The sequence below is a fragment of the Rhinolophus ferrumequinum genome, chromosome 16 (assembly GCF_004115265.2).
Source record: "Rhinolophus ferrumequinum isolate MPI-CBG mRhiFer1 chromosome 16, mRhiFer1_v1.p, whole genome shotgun sequence".
In the NCBI taxonomy this organism is placed as follows: domain Eukaryota; kingdom Metazoa; phylum Chordata; class Mammalia; order Chiroptera; family Rhinolophidae; genus Rhinolophus; species Rhinolophus ferrumequinum.
This window is the reverse complement of record NC_046299.1, coordinates 45,133,770-45,147,521: the sequence shown is the minus strand read 5'-3', so window position 1 is coordinate 45,147,521 and position 13,752 is coordinate 45,133,770. Positions and strand designations below refer to the sequence as shown.

The following is a 13,752-nucleotide window of genomic DNA, read 5'->3' as shown; positions in this document are numbered from 1 at the left end:
CAATGTAAGTCATAAAGAAAAATAATAATATCTCGAGAAAAACACCTCAGGACCATAGACTACTGGTGCTATTTCAACTATCCACCATGATTCTAAAAAGTCTGTGTAATGTAGCATATTTTTATTTTGTTGGAACTGGGACACAGATTTATATTGTGTTCACTGAGATTTATGTTATGTTGTGTTTTGTATAATCTAGTCAGTCTTAGTGTACCTCCTAGCCACCCAACACCTAAATCTAGCCCTCATCTTAGCTCTTTGTTGCATTCATGGAAACTCCTTTCAATGTCTAAGCTGATCTTTTTAATAATTTAATTTTGTCTTGTTTTATTTGAAGCTAATCATTAAAAGTATGTGCTAATCATTAAAAGCAGATTCTGTAGGCAGAATGCGTGAGTTCAAAACCCATCTGCAATGCTTAATAGCTGTGTAACTTGATAAAAGATAAATTTAACTTCTCTGGTCTCTGTTCCTGTTTTCTCACCTAGGATATGAGGATAATAAGAATCCTAAACTCATAGGGTTATGATAGTAATCAAATGAGTTTATTTATGGAAGGGTGCCTAACACACAGAAAATGATAAGTGTGTTAACTACTATCAGGGAACAAAATATATGATATCATTGTTTTTATCTATTAAATTAATCACTCTGTCATGGACTTATATATAAATATCAAAGGAAAAAAAGATTAAAAGGAAAAATTTTGGACTTTATGGGGAATGATATTATGTTACCGAAGATTTAGGGGCTACAAAGTACAAAGTATATAATTAAACTTTTCGTTTTGTCTTTAATCAGTAGCAGAAAATACCAAATTGTATCAAAAATATTCTTTGTCCTTAAAAATACAAAATAAGTGCATGAAACTCTTTGATGTTTTCTATTATTAAACCAGATCCCTAGTTGGTTGAGCTGTTACTGATCAGCTGTGCCATCTTCCTATTACTTGTGCTAATTAGGAGAAGGAAGGGAGTGGTAGATGCCAGAAATCAGGTGAGGACCAGGAGAAGAATGGAAGTCAAGGTTAAGGCAGTGCAAAAATAACTGAAAGGTTTGTGTTGCACTAATCAATTAAATCCCAAAGGTATCTCTCACTTGCATTAATAAAAAATTTAATGGCATCAACATTGTGGGTTTGTTGGAGGCTTTCCTATTATACCTTCTAACCTGTAATTTAATGATTAATTGACAGACTGTATGCCAGAGCTTGATCTGCCCTCCTTTTGAATCTATCAATCGATTATTATTGTCACCACTATTTATTAAAGATTTCTGACCTGCAGTTTCTTTAAAATATTTCCAACATCTACCTGCTCCTCCTTTGGGTATCTTTCTCTCTAGGATCTAAACTCAATGATTTAAGACACAATTTGCTGACAGGAGATCCTGAGAACCCATTATGAAAATGAAGGCAGCAAACAACCTTTGAATGTATTTCTCAATTTAAAAAGCCTTCATTACATAGCACATTTCAGGCGGAGAATGTTAAAAATTTATCATAGTTTCAGTAATTGCAGTTTCCTCTGGAAGCCGGGCATGATATGGAATCATTTGTAAAATGTGTATTTTGTTTGGCACTCAGTAGGAAGCTTGCCAGGCAATACATTTAATTAGGAACACGAGGAAGAGAATAATTACGGTCTGTCATAATGTATTATCGTTACTTTTAAGTTCTCCATGTGTTTAAGATAGCGGTCTTATAATAAGGTATGCATTTAAAGCTAGAGGTAATTTCCCTTTATTGGCCTAGGGTTTTTATATGGAGAAATATATTATTTTGAAGGGAAAGGTGCATTAGCTGTATTCCTTAGATATAATTCTTTGTCCATTGTATAAGCTAAGAGAGTGTTAGATGCTCTCCTTAGAAACAACCTTTGTCCATTGTTTAAGACCTTGAAAATTGATGCATTGCCTTTTGGGAGCTTAGGCAGCTTTATTTAATTTTAACTTTCTCTGGAGATGCATAGAAATAATGAAATGCAATGCCTCTCTTGAGCATAACCATGTACATAACATCTAGTCTTGCCTGATATAAATTTGATAAGAGCAACTCAAATCATGTAATGATTAATATTATTTTTTATAAAGCAACTTGTGTCAGCAGATTTAAAGAGAAGAAGTATGATGATAACCATCTTCTGAGGTCAGGTTTTCATTGTGTTAGACATGAGGTTCCATTTCTATAGGAAAAATATTCTTACATTAAATGTGAGAAGCACCATGGGAAAAGTGCCATGAAAGGGCCTTTTTGGCATACAGGGCCAACATATTTTGGTGTTCAGGTTTTCAGGTATAGAATAATCTGATCATTCACCTTTGCATGAATCCCCTCTGTCTTTTATTACTACATATTGACAGTCTCTTTAATGAACAGAGATTTTCCTTTAATAACAAATTTCATTTGATTTAGCATAAGGGCACCAACCATTGAGACCAGTCCAAGGTAGAAATAAGGCATAGACAGAGATTATTTTCATTCTCTTCTTCTAACTCTACTCTATTTTGGCTTCTCAAAAATCTTCCTTTCCTTGTGGTGTAGCCATAATTATATCTGATGAAATAGACTTCAATGGAAAAAAAAAAAAAAGTAACAGAAGAAAAGATGGACATTTTATAATGACAAAGGGGACAGTACAACAAGAAGACATAACACTTATGGATATAAATACTCCCAATCAGGGAAAAGCAAAATACATAAAGTAACTGCTAACAGAACTAAAGGGAGAAACTGACAAAAACACAATAACTACCCCCTTGATATGGATAGGTCATCAACCAGAAAATCAATAAGGAACTATCAGCCTTAAATGACCCATTAGGCCAAATAAACATAATAGACATTTACAGAGCATTTGATCCCAGAACACCAGACTATATATTCTATTCTAGTGCACATGGACCATTCTCAAGGATAGATCATATGGTGGGACACAAAACTAGCCTCAACAAATTTAAAAAGATTGAAATGATACCAAGCATATTCTTTAACCATAGACTGAAATTGGAGATCAACTGCAATAAGAAAGTGGGAAACACCACAAATATGTGGAGATTAAACAACATGGTACTAAAGAATGTCTGGGTCAGAGAAGAAATAAAAGGAGAGATCAAAGATACATAGAAACAAATGATAATGAAAATATCAAAATTATTGAGACACTGCAAAAACAGTATTAAGAGGGAAATTTATATCATTACAGGCCTATCTCAAGAAACAAGAAAAACCCCAAATAAACAACCTAACATTACATCTTAAAGAACTAAGAAGAACAAATGAAACCCAAAGTCTGCAAGAGGAAGGATATAATAATTAGACCAGAATTAAATGAGATAGAGAACTGAAAATAATAGAAAAAATAATGCAATTAAGAACTGTTTGTTTGAAATAACTAATAAAACTGACAATCCCCTGGCTAGACTCATTAAGAAAAGAAGAAAAAAGACACAAATAAACAAAATCAGAAATAAAAGTGAAGTTATGACAGCTCCAAGAGAAATATATAGGATCATACAAGAATACTATGAAAGACTACATGCCACTAAAATCAATAACCTAGAAGAAATGGAGACATTCCTAGAAATATAGAACCTTCCTAGACTGAATCTCAAAAATTTGGAAAATCTAAATAGACCCATTAACAGTAAGGAAATTGGAACAACCATTTAAAACCTCCCCAAAAGCAATAGTCCAGGCCCAGGTGGCTTCATTAGTGAATTCTACCAAACATTCAAAGATGATTTAATACCTGTCCTCCTCAAATTATTCCAAAAAAATTGACGAAGAATCAATACTTCCTGACTTACCTTATGAGGCCAACATCATCCTGATACTAAAACCTGGTAACGAAAACACACAAAAAGAAAACTACAGACCAATATCTCTGATGAATACAGACTCAAAAATTGTAAACAAAATACTAGAAAATAGAATACAACAATACATTAAAAAGATTATAGATCACAATCAAAAGGGGTTCATTCCAGGAGCTCAAGGATGGTTCAATATATGCAAACTGAATAATGTGATACACCACATAAAAACATAAATAAAGGATAACAATCATATGATCATATCAATAGATGCAGAAAAATTACTTGACAAGATACAACACCCATGTATGATTAAAACACTTATAAAATGAGTATAGAATAAAAGTACCTCAACATAATAAAGACCATATACTACAAACCATCAGCTAATATACTTAATGGTGAAAAATTAAAAGCTTTTTTTTGGTACAATCAAGGAAAGTTAAGGATACCACTGTCACCACTTATTCAACATGGTATTGAAAGTCTTAGCCAGAATCAGGCAAGTGAAAGAAATAAAAGGCCTCCAAATTGGGAATGACAAATTCAAATTGTCACTTTTTGCAGACTACATGATTTTTTGTATAGAAAACCCTAAAGACTCCATTAGAAACTATTAGAAATAATAAACAAATACAGTAAATTTGCAGGGCATAAAATCGATGTACATGAATCAATTGCATTCTTATATACTAACAATGAAATTTTAGAAAAATAAATGAAGAAAAAAAAATCGTTATGCAGTTTAAACAAAAAGAATAAAATACCTATGAATACACCTATCAAAGGATGTAAAGGAACTATACATGTATACTGTAAGAAATTATTAAAAGAAATTGAAGAAGACAGAAAGAATTGGAAAGATTTTTCTGTGTTTGGATTGGAAGAACCAACATAGTTAAAGTGGCCATATTACCCAAAGCAGTATACAGATTTAATGCAATCCCTATCAAAATCCCAATGGCATTTTTTTTTTCAAGAAATGCAACAAAAAATCATCAGATTTGTATGGAATCACAAAAGACCTTGCATAGCCAAAGCAATCCTCGGAAAAAAAACAACAAGGCTGAAGGTATCATACTCACTGACTTCAGTTTGTACTACAAAGTGACAAGAATCAAAGAAGCATGGTATTGACAGGAAAAGACACACAGACCAATGGAGTAGAACTGAGAACCCAGAAACAAACCCACATGTATGTGGACAGATAATTTTTGACAAAGGAGCCAAAAACATACAGTGGAGAAAAGGAAGCCTCTCCAATAAATTAGCAAGCCACATGCAAAAGAATGAAACTAGACTGCTATCTGTCACCATATATTAAAATTAACTCAAAATGGATCAAAGACCTAACTAAGCATAAGACGTGAAACAATACATTTCATAGAAGAAAGCATAGGTATAAACTTATGGACCTTGGGTTTAGAGAGGATTTTATGAATTTGACCTCAAAAGCAAGGTAAGTCAAAGCAAACATAAATGAATGGGACTATATCAAACTAAAAAGCTTCTGCACAGCAAAACCATCAACAAAGCAAAGAGGCAACCAACTGAACTGAAGAAGATATTTGCAAACAACACCTCAAATAAGGGGGTAATATTCAAAACATAAAGAACTCATACAACTCAATGACAAAAAAGTAAACAAGAAATCTGATTAAAAAATGGGCAGAGTGCCTGAATAGACACTTCTTCCAAAAAGACAAACAGCCAACAGATATATGAAAAGATGCTCATTGTCAATACTAGTTATTAGAGAAATGTAAATTACATCACAATGAGATACCACTTCACAACTGTTAGAATGGCTATTATCAAGAAGGCAAGTCATGATAAGTATTTGAGAGGCTGTGGAAAAAAGGGAAACCTCATAACTGCTGGTGGGAATGAAAATTGGTACAGCCAGTATGGAAAACGGTGTTGAGGTTCCTCAAAAAAATTAAGAATAGAATTACCATATGAGCCAGAAATCCCTCTTCTGGGTATCTACCCAAAAAATCTGAAAATATTTATCTATAAAGATACATGTATCCCTATGTTCATCACGGCATTATTCATGGCGGCCAAAACCTGGAAACAACTGAAGTGTCCTTCCATAGTGAATTGGGTACGGAAGATGTGTTACATACGAGGTCTGACAATTAAGCTTGCCAACTTGTTGCAACGATGTCGCTAACCTTTTTTGTGATATCAGAGGAATTATTTATTATGAGTTTGTACCAACTGGACAAAGAGTTAAACAAGTTAACTATTTGGAAGTGCTGAAAAGGCTGCATGAAAAAGTTAGACAACCTGAACTTTTTGCCAACAATTCATGGCTCTTGCATCACAACAAGGCACCAGCATATCCGGCCCTCTCTGTGAGGGAGTTTTTAGCCAGTAAAAAAATAACTGTATTGGAACACCCTCTCTACTCACCTGATCTGTCCCCCAATGACTCTTTCTTAACCCAAAGATAAAGGAAATATTGAAAGTACATTTTGATGACATTCAGGACATCAAGGAATGTTACGACAGCTCTGATGGCCATTCCAGAAAAAGCGTTCCAAAATTGCTTTGAAGGGTGCACTAGGCACTGTCCTCAGTGCATAGCTTCCCAAGGGGAGTACTTCGAAGGTGATCATAGTGATATTCAGTAATAAGGTGTAGCACTCTCTCTCTCGGGTGAGTTGGCAAACTTAATTTTTTGATCTCATATATACAATGGAATATTACTCAGTCAAAATAAAAAATGAAATAATATTATTTGTGACAACACTGACGGATCTTGAGATTATCATGCTCAGTGAAATAAGTCAGACAGAAAGATCAAGAACCTTATGATTTCACTCATATGTGAGATATAAAACTAAAAGCAACAAATGAACAGGATAAAGCAAAACTCAGACACAGGAACAGTTTAGTCGTTAGTAGAGGATGGGGTGGGAGGAATGGCAGAAGAGGATAAAGGGTATCAAATATATTGTGATGACAGGAAAACTGGCTCTGGGCGGTGAACACACAATGCAATGTATAGATAATGTATTATGGAACTGTACACTTGAAACCTGTATAATTTTACTAATCACTCTCACTCCAATAAATTTAATAAAAATTAATAAGAAAATAATTTTCCTTTTGTCACCCTGACAAATTTATTTCTCCTTCCCACCTCCGTCACTTGCCTCGCTCCTGTGGAAGCATCAAAACAATTGTGTTAGTGAGCATTGCCTTCAGGGTTGTATTTTCTACTAGGAACCAGGAACAGAACCCAAATAATTAGAACACTCAGTAGAGGGTTAGGAATTGGACATAAAGAAATAAGCAGAGGAGCGGTTTTAGGTGGTTGGAACAGTTACGTTTATTCAGGTAATTACTTATATTTGAGGGAAGAGAAGATAGACAAAATACCTCCTTATCTCATGCCATTACAAAAATGTAAGAAGTGTACTTTTTTATTCTTGGGTTCAAAATCCTTAAATAAACCCAACTTTTATTTCATTGCATTAGGAACCAAGATTATTTTAAAGTAATCATCACAACAATAACAACTTGTATTACTGAATGCTTTCTTTGTTTAAAGCAATGTTCTGAGCACTTTATAGAAGTGAATTCATGTAATCCTTAGAATGATTCCATGTAGTAGATGCTCCTATTACCACCAAGCAAACTGACGCACAAAGTGAGTAACTTGATTGACTTACACAAATAGTAAGAAGTGGTCTGCTTTTGGAATAAAGTCCAAGATAGTGTGACTCCAGATTCATACTCAACTATGATATTTCTATGAATTAATTATAGAGGAGCTATAATGTGATAAAAATAAAATGCAATTAACTGAAAGATTGTGAAAAAGGATTAAAAAGAGAAAGACTAAAAGTAGCCCTTGCTGATCAAAACACACTGTTGAACATATGTAATATTTAAAATCGCATGTTTCCTCCCATGATCAGGAAAATACTTTTGCCTTGAGGTATCTATGTCCTCCAAGAGTAATTCTAGGCTGAGGTTCCTGTAAGAAATACCTGGGAATGAAGATCGAATAAATAGTCCATTTCTTGTCAGTATTTTCTGAATCTTATTATAATAGGCCTTCATTTTTCTTTTTTTCATTTAGTACCAAAGTCTAATTAAGGCCTGTCTAAAACTGAAGTATGTAAAGCTAATGGCCAGTACTTTTGAGATGCAAATTGTGTGTGTGTGTGTGTGTGTGTGTGTGTGTGTGTGTTAGCATGAACCACTGCAAGTCACATGCATTATTTTGCTTTCAGGGGCAAAGGACCACTAAAGCACACAACTGATGTAATTTATGCAGCTAAAATGATATCAGAATCAGGATCAAGGATGGATGTCCTTGCTCGGCAGATTGCAAATCAGGTGAGTTTTCCACAAGTAGATGTGATGAAAGTCTGTGCTAATTGTGTCCTGCCATTTCAATACGATTAGAAAAATGTTGGATTTTTTTCTCTGTTGGATTATTTTTTATTATTATTGAATTACTTTTTAATTTTATTGAATGATTAATACACAAGTAGTGGACAATTCATTCTAAGGAAGCTTAATTATTTCTTAGGGCATCAGTAATAGTGGTCATATGTCCCTATTTCTAAGATTTTTGAGCTTCAAATACATTCAAATTAGTTAAAATATCAGCTTTTTGAGTTTCAAATATACTCAAATTATTTTAATTGGTTGTAATAGCCAATGATAGTTGTTTTTTTTCTTTTCTTAATGCCTTAGATTTCTTAGTTTTGCTTTTCAAAAATCAATACTTTTCAAAATTCTATTATGTAAGCTTTTTTGTGTCAGCAATATATACTGGCATTCTATGTAACATTGCAAGACAAGTAGTGATTATTAACGTACTAAAGAGAAGATGTAAAATGTGAAAGTTTATAGTTTTTATAGAGACTAATGCTCTAATCACTTTTTTTACAGTTCTCTCATCTACATTTCAATTTTCTAAGCAGCAACTACATTATCAAAGTTACATTTTTGTCTAACTTCAATTGAAAAATCGATCAGTTTTTTAGTTAATGTATTGAGATATTTAATTAATATTTCAAACTGAGAATATAGTATACTTTGCAGTTTTGATATTATTCAACTTTATAATACATATTTATCTCCATTTGGGAAAAAGCACTTTCCTTTTGGCTTTGCAACTATTCCATATTATTTCTTGTTTACATACTTTGAGGATAACTGTATCGGGCTGCTTCTTATTATTTACTCTTTTTGTCCTCTGTTTCTTGGGACATGAAGAACTTTTTCTTATTAGATGTTGTATTTGTGGATATAAGGGTAGAGAAACAAATAAGGGGCAATAATAACAGAGACAAATATTTTAAAACATTCATATATATATATGTATATACACACACTAATATATGTTTGTATTCAGTGGCTTGACACTTTAAGCATTATAAACATTTTATTAATCTGTCTTAGTATTTAGTATTTACAGTTAAAAACAAACTCTATCAAGCACCAGAAAACAAACAAACAAACTCCATCCTAATATAATTCAAAATCTAGTACGAATAAACGACTGAAACCCAAATCTTCCTATGGATTTCTATAGTTTAGAATTTGATTCCATTCACTTTTATGAGAGAGACTAAGCAGTAACAAAATAAGTGAAACCATAATGCATTAGACAGTTTGACATATATTGATAACTTTTTAAATACTTAATGCTTCCTACCAACGTGCCTCTGTTTATTTTGGAATGCACAATTTTCAAAGTTCAAACAATTGTGTCATTTTTAAATATTTTTCTTATATTGATAATATTCTCCTTTAATTGGATCAAATGACCTCACAGTAGTTACTTTTGTAAATGATTTATTAAATGATACCATTGTTTTTAGCATTATCCAAATTTTATTGAAGAAAGCACAAGTATTGTTTCATTTCCATGTAACCTCTCTGACTAATGAAGAATCATGGATGACTCTCTGGATTTTCTCACTTCATATAGTAAAGTAGTTTCAAATGAATTACTTTTGTTCTGAACAGCTAGGGTTCTGAAGAATCATAAATGAGAAAAGAAAGGCTGACTCATTATAGTGATCATCTGGGGAGATTGTCTAGGACTGTGCTTCTAATATTGTTTAACAGATTAAACATTAAAAAAATGTAGACAGAGAATAATATCTGGATTTAATAATAGAATACAATTGAATGATATAAAAAAGGTGATTTTCACAGGGTTTATGTAGGTATGTTTATTATGTGTAAGCACATATAGTTCACTGCTCAGGCATTGCTATTACTTGGCTAGCAAGGCAGAGATGAACAAAAACCTTCTGTTTTAACATCTAACATCTGTTTTAAAACCTCATGTAAAGTTACTTTTTCCCAATCATCCAACCTCTCTTTAGAATTGTCTTAAGAATTGGCTTTAGAATTGTCTTAAGATGTTGTGATGGATATTATATTTGTGGATATATGGTCATCCAAGACCATATGGTCATCCAAGACCATATTGTTTAAATCCAGCAGAAATCTGGTACAAACATTGTCTCCATTGGACAGTATATCCTAACAGACAGGATGTTTTTTGTTATCAAAATTTCTAAACATTTTCCTAACAAACACAAATAATGAGAAGTTGGAGAAGTACCCCTCCTATAAATCCAAGATTCCAGACTCTTGGTACACATTTCTTTCTATTCCTCTATTTAAATGAACTGGATAATACCTCATAAGAAATAATACACAGAAATAAATCAATTAGTTACAGAAGCAATGTACCACAAATAAGAAAGAGATGAGTAGGGCCCCAAATAAAATTTCATCTGCTAAAATGTTGTCTACAAGGAGAGGAAAAATTTAGAATTGTTAACCCCGGGGTGGTGTATCGGAAGCCTAATAATCCTTCATTGTAATTTTTTTTTTTTGCCAAAGCAAAGATATCTAGATTACTGAGTACTCCTACCTAATCATAACTTAACAAAATTAAAATGAAATTTCAGTGTTAAATACATTGAAAACCAATGCTAATTCAAGAAAAGATGACATTTAAAAAGATACAGAATTAAGTCAAATCATACACAATGCACTCAACTCTGAACAAGCAATCTACAAATGTAATTTATATTGATATTTTGACAAAATATTGCTATGGGTAGCCTCATTTCAATTGTTTCCCTGCTGATGTTGTTAGAGTCAGATATTTTTTTGTAATAAAAGTATATTAAAATGAAACTTCTGAAGCATTCATTATGTCATTCTAACCGGTCTCTTAAGGATATAATCCTAGATGCATCTTGTGACAATATTTGTATTTTGATGTGATTATCTGTCTGAAATTTATTTTGAGCAGAGATATTGATACTTAGATTTGTTTTCCAGATTAATGAACCCATAGTTTATATAAATAAATGTGTATCAGGTTCTCAGGAATTAAATAAGAATAGATAAATACTGAAATATTTCATCTGTTTGCATCCTTAAAGCAATAGTTTGCTGTTAAAAGGCATGCTGTTTTATAATTTTCCCCCTTTTTTGGTCATTGTCATTTTCCATGAAACAATGCCTTAAATGCCTTAAGGATGATAATATATTCAGTTTTATTTTATAGATGCAAAACTATGGCCCTAGGAACCAAAATTAACCTGTTGTAGGATCTAGGAGGAGGGCTATTTGGTAAAAGAGAGGAAAAAGATTCATGAAAATGTCTCTTTACAGATAGCTGCTTGTCTTTAACCAAAATGCTAAATAATCAAAATTTGCCTGAGTTACCTTTTCACCATCCTTTCCACATCTTTATGCTATAAAAGGGTAGAACATTTTTATGGTTGTGTCAACCCAAGTAACTCTTCAGTTAACAAATTTCATGTTTCAGGAAAGGAGATACTATTTTTTGAGTTGTAATCTAACATATAGGGAAGTCAGTCCTTTTGAGAATTGCTCAAGGAAGTCAACATAAAGCTAAAAAAGTAGATTTGGACAGAAATTTACACTTACTAAAGGAAAGGAGTATTGATGAAGATGGAAAACATATTTGTTTTTAATTTTTATTGCATTTTATTATTTAATTTTATTGCATTTATTATTTAATTTTAATAGCATTTTCTCAATGGCTGTATGTCCAAACCAAGTTGAAACTAAAAATGAACTGGAAACAATTTTTAAACTCAAGATAATATTAGTCTAACCTGGGAGATATGACAAAATTTGAACAGCATATATATTTTATGTTAAAACAACATCTATGTGTTGAAAACTGCCAAGCCATAGTTTCTCAAATATAACTCTCACAAGTCAGCATGGCCAGTGTACATCATATGAGTCTGTACTGTCCTTCATCTCTGACATCATTAAAAAGTTTCGCTGTATTTTAACCATACTTCCCTAGGATACTCTTCTATTCTGTGTTTTAGAAACCTCAGTTTGCTAATGAGCAAACTCATGCATAGCAAAGAAGAAAAACTTTCAAAGTATGCTGAGATTTCTAGATGTAGAATCATCTTGAATTAATGACTAACGACATTTAATAGATGAGAGAGAGGGAGAAAGCACTCTTTATTGAGGTAGTTAATAAAACAAGAAAAGTGGTTTTATAGTAAGCAAAATGGAGTATGAGATAGTTGAGCTTTCCGTGTGTTGAGTGAAATGTTGGTAAGACAATGAGATGGGCAAACACAACAGGTATATGGAGCTTCTGAAGACAAGGTTAGATGATAGAAATTTAGTAATTTTTATTTTAGAAGTGATAGACAAAGCCAGAGCAGTATATACTATTATCCAAGAAAAAGGTAAGAGTGAAAAAGATGCCCAAGAACAAAAACTGAGAGAAACAATAGGGACAGTAAAAAGCATGTTTGTGAACAAAGAGAGAGAGAGATGGGATTACAGAGTTGAGGTAGGGTTATTGTTTGAGAGGTTTTATGTTTTTAGATTCAAGGATAGGAAAAGAAGATATTAAAAGTGAAGAAAAGGATGGGATCATTGATAATCTGTGACCCTGAGGAAGGTGAAATGAGACCGCCTCTGGGTTGGAGTACACAGGGAGAGAAATGAGTCCTGGGAAGGGAAAGGTCATGGATACAGAGTGCTTTTTCTATCATTGGTTGCTTGAAATTTCTATCCTAGCAATTCACAATGACACCTAATACTTTTTGTTAACAAATTTTGCCAGCTTAGCAGAAATTAAACTGTTGTCTCTAATTGCAAAAGTCATTTTAAATGTTTCTTAAATAAAGTTTATATCCCAATGAGGGGTGGCGGGGGGAAGCTAAGTTTATGGAATAAAGGTGTTTAAAGTATCCACGTTGCTAATTTATTCTTAAAACTTAAACTGAAAGTAATAAATGGTTTTTACTTTTTCCTCTCATTGCTAAATACGTATTTGGTATTGGTACCAAGCATTTTACTAGAAGCGTGAAAGCTGGTTTATCATGAGAAAACATGCCATCTGCTTGCCTGTAGTGAGTGTCCCAGTGGTTATAAAATTTAAATTAAAAAAAAAAAGAACTATGCATTAAAAAGCTAACCAGATGTCTTGGCCAGTATCTCCTATCTTAATAAACTAAGAAATAACCAAAGTGTGTTATGATATTCTACCACTTGACTTGCCTGAAAGTCCCTATCAGAGTTCCTTTAAAAGTTATTTTTATGCAAATTTTATTTAGAAAAAGTCAAGGGAAAGAATGTTCTACAAATCTAGGACCCACACTTTTTTTATTACATTCATATAGAAATGTAAAAGGTGAGGAAAGATTATTTGACTTTAATAGACGAGGTTTGGCAAATAGTAGAAGAGCATTCTTAAAATGGGAATGATTCATTCTCCTGAATCTGTGTCGAGGTAATCAAAACTCACTAGAAAAGCTTTCCAAGTGTCAATAGGAAAGAAAGTTTTAATAAATTTTGTAGTTTGTAATTTACCAATTAGTGGGTATTTCTGCTTCAGTTATAAATTTGACTATCATCGTTAGTTGTAACCATGAT

General features: G+C 32.6%; 1 protein-coding gene across 3 annotated transcripts in view; it reads left to right on the top strand.

Moving 5' to 3' along the window:
* The window catches only part of CTNNA3 (catenin alpha 3), a 1,431,866-nt gene that overhangs the window by 1,356,643 nt on the left and 61,471 nt on the right, over positions 1-13,752 (top strand). For all 3 annotated transcript variants that reach the window (XM_033130597.1, XM_033130596.1, XM_033130595.1), the window contains exon 16: positions 8,064-8,169. In XM_033130597.1, the coding sequence (XP_032986488.1) occupies positions 8,064-8,169 (106 nt within the window). The remainder of the gene's footprint in view (positions 1-8,063; positions 8,170-13,752) is intronic.